A 7,324-nucleotide genomic window follows, 5' to 3' on the forward strand; every position below is an offset into this window, starting at 1 on the left:
CTGTGACAGTACTTAACATTAAGATTTCTTCTTGTAGTTCTTAAATGTTTAATATGTAGTAGTATCATTTTCACTAAGGAATACAGCTAGCCAAGAACTGTCAGGTATTTAAAAAATGCATTCATATAATTTGCTTACTTTATTCATTTTTTTATTTGCAGTTGAAAAATGAAGAAAAAGATACATATGAGGAAAACCTTCATTATCCTTTTCTTCTTGTTTTAACCAAACACAGATAGAAGATTTGTTTGTCTTAAGATGGACTGCTGAAAAAAAAATCATGTACAGGAATGGTTGGGAGATGAGAGGGATTCTGCTTTCTCACCTATTGTTCCTGAGTGATCATTGCAGAAATATTTCTAATCGAAGCACTGAAAAAGATATTGTGKTTTTTTTTCATATATCACTGTGTATAAACGTTGAGGCATCTATCTGGTATTATTTTACAACTTATTTTTCCAATTGTATTCCTGCCTAAAATCAATGGGACTTCATTGTAAACATTAACAAAGGTGTAAATCTTCCATCTCTCTTGTGCCTTTAAACTTGCATGCACTTTTGCTAATCTCTTCAAATGTTATTTTGGGGTTCTGTTTGAAAATACATGAATAATGTGTTTTGTGGTAGTATATAGTTGTCTGTAGAGGAGTTGCATTTTCCTTTAATCAGGAAGGCAATACTTTTCTTAAAATCTTTAAAGAGGGCATGTATTGCAGCCTAGGATTTTTCTGTCTTTCTTGAAATTCCGCTGTTGATTGTTCTATCCGTTCAGAATTGAAATGTCCAAATTTGCTTCAGTGTTGAGGGGTTTTGTCATATATATAAGTATGTGTGTGTGTGTGTATATCTTTCTTTCTTTTTTTCTTTTCTTTTTTTTTTTTTTTTTCCTCTCCAAGCAGGACTTTTCTTCTGTAGATGTATAAGAAATTATGCGTCAGACAAAAGCCTCATAAACTGACCATTTGTCCTTTGGACACAATAGCCTGCCCAGCCCCTCTGCTCCTCCTCTCCAATTATGTGTGATTAGTCTCAGTGTGTTGTGTCAAGAAGGGGGAGTGTGCTGAGTGCTTATTATCTGTTTAGGTACAAGAAGAGCACATTTAGGTTCTGCCTATGAATGGAAAGTGAGCCTTTATCAGGACTAAAATCTAAATGCTACTGTCCCAGAAATTGCTTTAAAAAAATACATCCTTTTCTGAAACAACCTGAGAAACACTATAGCAGCTGAAGGATTTTGGAGCTTAATCAAATTACCTCACTTGGACTAGTTTATATTGTGATATACTGTGTCCCAAGTGTTTTATAAACATTTAACATGACATTTCCTCTATTGGGAAAGGCAAAAATCCTACAAAGAAACAGGAAAATTTCTTTTTTTTTTTTTTCTGAACAGTTTAACAGAGCAATTTAATGACTTTTTAGGAAAACAACTTGGATCATTAAAGAATCTCTTTAACCAGAACACTTTGAAAATGATGAAAAATGGGAGAGATGGATGGAGAGACAGACAGAGGACATGAGTGAGTGATGGAAGTCCTAAATGCCTGKAAGCATAGAGCTTCGTATTGAAATACATTAATTAAAATAATTACATTTTGGCAATAAGCTTTCTTCCGCATTTAACAAATTGGGCAGCATGTAAACCACAGGCTTGTGAAAGTCTCTTTCTGCTCACTCTTCTTCTCAAACAAAATTCTTCACTACCGGTTTGCATGTCCTTGTATTCAATACTTTTTATGCTCCATTAGAGCACCTAGATGGATCTCAGAAGGCATAGGTCAAGTCGCAGTTAGATCATACATTTCTTTCTCACAAAAACTTGAATTGCAATGCCAAGTGATGGGCTAACATCACAATAACAGCAATTTATTCCTCTTTTGATAAAAAGCAGCCTATTCTCAGTGTTAGATAAAGACCAGGGGCAATGCAAACCAACCATTTATCCTAGAATTGCGTAGTAGATATGCCCTATGGCTGGTATGAATTTCATATTCAAACTCTTGTTGCAAGATAATCCTCTAATAAGAAATTAAATGCATTTAGGAATAGTTGAAAGTTACTGTAAGATGACTTTAATTAATTTTGTATTTTTGGACCCACTGAGCAGTACTTATCTTTCCTCTAAAAATATATACAATGAAATGTGTATAATCAACAAAAGAATGTAAAAAATAGCAACCTATATGAATCTTTTGTTTTTAAGAGAGCTTGAACATGTACTGTACGATGGTCTAATGAAGATCCCCAAAACAGAACCTGTGCCACTGGAAATTTTGTTYTCAGCTCTAAGAAGCAAACAGTTTTACTCAATGAGTAGCTGATAATTGCTTTTTATTTCCTTAGTGTCTGTAGCTTGCGCTGAAGGCTTTGCACAGGTGCTGCCGTCCTTAAAGTGCGTAATTGATGGCTTGTTTACCAAAGATGCATTTAGGCTTCATCCTGCAAACTCGCACTGTAGCTCCACAGGCAGCAAAGTTACTCATCTACATAAGTGCTTGCAGGTTTGGCCTGTGCAGATATTTTTAGAGGTATATAGGCAAGCTTTTTTTTTTTTTTTTTTGTCTTGTTTTTTGAAAAGTCACAGCTGCAGAGTTTTGTGCTTGTGAGAGACTAAAAATATTGTGTTTTCTAGACATCTGTGAGAGCCACACGCTTTAGGAGGTCTGACTGGCTTGATAAAATGTTTCTGAACTTGTATTTTAATAAAAATACAATGTTTATTAATCAGTACCTCAAAGATCTTTGCTTAAAAAAAGTTAGGCAGGTTATCAATCAGGCCTGCAAAAACATATTGGAGCCTTTTGTGTGTCATGCTTTAGCCAGCCCCTCATACTTTGTGTATTTTTAATGATATAGCGTACTGTGTTCCATAACAGAATATTAAGCTTAATTAGTTTGTGTTTGCAAAGCACTTTGAAGATGAAAGACACTGTACAAGAGCAATGCTGTCTTCCCTGGCAATAGCAAATTAGGCTCATGCGAGTTTTCCCTCACATGTGTCAGTAGCTTTAGAGCAATATTGTGTCCTCCTTTCTCAGGAAAAAATGGTGGAGAGAAATGATCTTCTTGTGGACATCCCCACGGGTGCAGTGCTAGTGCAGCTGATGCCATTGGCAGTGAGTTATGATCTGTAGAATAAAAAAGCCCAAGAAAATAATACTCCGTTTCCTACTGTGAGACCTGGCAAAGACTTCCTGGAAAATAACAAGCCAGTCCTACCTAGTAAGATACTGGAATAACAGGACAAGTCTTTCAATTTGGGGAATATATTTGATTTGAAATGAAAAAAAAAAAATCTTAAATGCAAGCTGAGCCCAGAAAGCTCACTACCCTAGGTACCAACCCTGTTGGGAAATTTGTGTTAGACGGGTCAGCTGTGCTTTGCCCGTGGTTTAAGACGGGGGAAGTGGGATTTAAGCCCATGAAAAACAGCCTTGCATGTTGAGTGCCTCAGACCAAAGAGGACGCAGCAGTGGAGATTTGGGCGCACCTCTGGGCACAGCAAGTGGCACCAGYGATGCAGAAGGTGCTCAGAAAGTAGGTACCAATGGCTATATYTAAAACGTTTTATGTGCACCGTGGTCGTTCCTTGTTGTTTCCTGAAAGGGGAAGAGACTGTTTTCTTGGTTTATGTCTTCTGCTTATCTTATTCATTTTTCTGAGTTTGAGCAAGAGCGTTTGCTAGCCCTTCGCTGTCGCAGATCAGAGGGCTGGTCCTGGTGATAAGTGCATCAATGTATTTTRTGAGATGGAAGAGCATGGGAGAGCTGGTTTGCAATTACATCATGTAAGCCAGCCAAAAGCAGGACACACTGGTGTAAAGTCCCATAGCACTAAAATGAAGCCAGTACATAACRAATTTGAAGCTGAATGAATAAGCGAAGGGTCAAACCCTCAAATATTATCGTGCCCATTTCCCAGATCCAGGAGGCCGTGGCACAGACAGCATTACTGTCTCACTTCCCTGTAGCCGTATCRAACGTGGCCAATACTCTCTAGATCTGATCCCAGATTTTGTGAAGCTAAGTGCGGCATCTTCTCTGCAAGATCAGTCACCTCCTCTGACCTGTGGACTCTCTTCAAACAGCTGAATGTAACAAACCTAACTTTTCTTTTCCAGTTTTAAAGGATTTAGCCTATTAAGTCTCCTTGCTTAGTCAGCAGCTGGCTTACTGCCAAAAAAGCCTAGCATATTGTTGTGGCTGGGTAAAAGCTGGATATTTTCCATCTCTTGTCCAGCAGTGACACTGGATCTTCATTGTCTTCTTGTGTGTAAAGTGTGCGGAAAGTGGAGGGAAGCTGCATGGATCGGTAGTCCAGATGGCATTCCACAGCCTGAGAAGAAACATCTTGACCCTTGAATCTGGGTTAAACTCAACAGATGCCAAAGCCCCCAAAACAAAGAGCTGTCGTGGCTGGCAACACTGGCGGAGCAATAGGACTTTAATAGCAAAAATTATCTGTATTTTGGATGTATTTCCCTGCCAACAGTCAAGGTAGTGTCATTTGTGGGACTTATTTGTGGGATTTATTAAAAACAAGCCGTCCAAATGATTTTCTGTGTTGGAGGCGTTTCTCCTTCCCTTGTAAGACGTTGCTCCTGGATGATGGCTTATGCCAGCAGCAACGGATTTGAGYGTGCAGCCTGTGCTGTGCCCTGCTAAAGCCGGCGCTCTAAAAGGCCTGTTATTTCTTCCCAACTCTGACTTCAATTAATGTACTTTTAAAATGATTAAACAGATCATGCTGTGACTTCTAAAATGTCAACAAGCTTCTAAACTTGGGAGACAGGAAAGTAATAAAATAGGTAATAGGAGATTCAATAGTTAATAGAAGCCCTGAAGTGTGAGTGTATACAGTAGCCGTATATTGGAAACTGTGCAAATGAAGATGGCTTAGTATTGCAAACTGAGGAAGAAAATTGTTTTTAATTAGCACCTTCATAAGAACTGCTGATTAATACTGTTTGGTTTGGTGAAAAGCTTTCAGCTGAGTAATTTGTACAGCCATTACAACAGTTTTGTTAGACCAGGACTCCTGTTGTTAAACACAAACAGCAGATGATAATGGTGGAAGATGAGTTTGTCATGTAACAATTTACCTTATTGAAAAAAGCTTTATATAAAACCCAATACAGTAGGTACCAGCAGAAATCACATATTTTAAATCCTTTCAAGATTGCAGTGTGCAATGCTAGTGTGTTTTTTTATRGACTAGAAACAGATTTTATATCATTTATAAAATTATATATACAATATAAAGGTGTTGTAGCATGGACAGACCACTTTACTGGTAATGCTTTACATCAGGACAGTAAAGTGCTGGTATATTCAAACACTTTCTAAGTATACAAAGTAGGGCTAAAAATTGAAAGGTAATTAAGTAATATTGTTCCCATGCAAATGTATGTTTGTGCATTATGCACTGAAATTACATTTGGTGTTTGCGCAATGTCTGGTATTTATACCCAAGGTTTTAAGGAGATTTCTCCCAGGTAAACTACTGTTCGCTGCTTTTGCTTACTGTTCTTTTCCGTGGACAACAAAAAATTAAAAACTCTTATCCATATCTCAATAATACGGGAACATACATATTTTCCTGGCCTAGATAGGAAATTTAGTGCAGTCTGCAGAAACAGAGGGATTTTATTAAATGTGGTAACAATAAAGGAATATCTGCACTAAATTATGACGCTAACCAAGGATGGTAAGATCTGTAAATTATTGGAGTGCTATAATAGAACATGAGAGTTTTCCTTTAGACAGGCCTTCGGGGTAATAACAAGGGTTGAGACTCACGACAGTGCCAAATAAGCTTTAGACAGCATAATAGTCTGCAAAGAAAAGCCACAGAGCACTAATGTAAAAGAAGAGCTGTCCACCACATGCAGTAAAAATCACCAAAGGTCATTTTATGGTAGCAATTGTGACATAAAATTGGTGGTCATGCTACATGTCTAATACTCAGCACAGCTTTATAAATGATGGGCCCCTAGCGATGGCTGTCATTAAGTGCTTTCATCATAATAAACTTTAAACTGTTGGCTTTATGAATCGCCAGCCAGCTTCAGCTGTTCGTTGGATGGAGCTTGCAGTGCCTTAAGTGTGACAAGGCCTATTAGGAACTGCAACCATGTTTCAAGCGTACTTGGCTTTCCCACTCCTGGGGTGATTGCTGCCTATTAAATGGCATCTGGGAAGATTTTCCTCCAGCAATCTCTGATCAAGAGCTTTTTTGGGCTTTGACCTGCATTTCCTTCAAGACTTTCTCTGAGGAGTTTTATAAGAGCAAAACTCCAGAGGATTTATAGCCACTTCTGATTAATACCTTTTCAGTTTTTCTAGCAACTCTCCCACTGCTACATGGAGAAAAGCTTTCATTGTTCCTAAGGTGCTTATTTGTGACCTTTTCTCTGCTTTCTGATTCCCTCTAACATGTTCTCACTGAAATCCTTGGTGTGCAACCAAGACAGTTGCTGAAGTTACTGCAGCTTTGTGGAGAGTGGCTTTGGGAGCTAAAAAAAATAAAATGAATTTAGAAAGAACTCCTCCCATTCTCATTTCAGCAGTGGCCTCACAACTCACTGTAACAATTAAATACGAACTGGTCCAGTTCACCATCCTAAACACTGTGCACCTCATCAAAGGTAGAGAAACTGCTAATTCCTCAGGACTCCAGCTGAGGTGAATATAGATACATGCAGTCTCTTCCTTGAAACGTGCCTCCCAAATCCCTTCGTGGAGGGACAGCCTTTTTAACCTGCTCACAGGCAGGGAAGCGAGCCCTGCTGGGGCAGGGCCCTCTGACAAGTATTCCTGTAGCAGCTTCCTCTCATTTATAATGAAATTGCCCCAGTCCCGAGCTCACTGGTGTTCCCTCAGCCTGTTAGGATGTCCTTGGCGGAGAGGCAGATCCTGAGCAATTTGTAGCTTTGGAAAGACAGCACCAGCACCCAGCAATTTGGAGCAGCACTGCCGGTGCCCCGAATCTCCGCAGGAGACTCCCTCAGCTCCATGCTGAACCCGCACTTGGGCTGGCTTGCACTCAAGCTTCAGCCCCAAAGGTGGCAAATTCCAAGAGCCTGAGTGCGCCAGGGATCACGATACCACTGAAAGATAAAGTTACGTATAAAGATTTTATGAACTAGATTATATTTTCATCCCCCTTATGCATATGAAGTCTTTTAATTTCTATAAATCTTACAGTGACTAAGAATTAAATCGTATTAGTGTGAATAATGCATGTTTAGGGATCACTCATCTAAGAACGTGTAGTATTTAATTTACAAGGACTATACATTTTTCAAATCTCTTAACAAGGAACT

At 38.9% G+C, this 7,324-nt stretch overlaps 1 protein-coding gene across 1 annotated transcript in view; it reads left to right on the forward strand.

Moving 5' to 3' along the window:
• CAMKMT (calmodulin-lysine N-methyltransferase) overlaps window positions 1-799 on the forward strand; it is a 41,527-nt gene extending 40,728 nt beyond the window's left edge. Inside the window, exon 9 of the mRNA XM_026046240.1 lies at window positions 162-799. Coding sequence (XP_025902025.1) covers window positions 162-239 — 78 coding nt within the window. The 3' untranslated portion in view covers window positions 240-799. The remainder of the gene's footprint in view (window positions 1-161) is intronic.
• The last annotated feature ends 6,525 nt before the right edge of the window (window positions 800-7,324 follow it).

Source organism: Nothoprocta perdicaria, unplaced genomic scaffold (genome assembly GCF_003342845.1).
Source record: "Nothoprocta perdicaria isolate Ctin4 unplaced genomic scaffold, notPer1 scaffold_43, whole genome shotgun sequence".
Classification (NCBI taxonomy): Eukaryota; Metazoa; Chordata; class Aves; order Tinamiformes; family Tinamidae; genus Nothoprocta; species Nothoprocta perdicaria.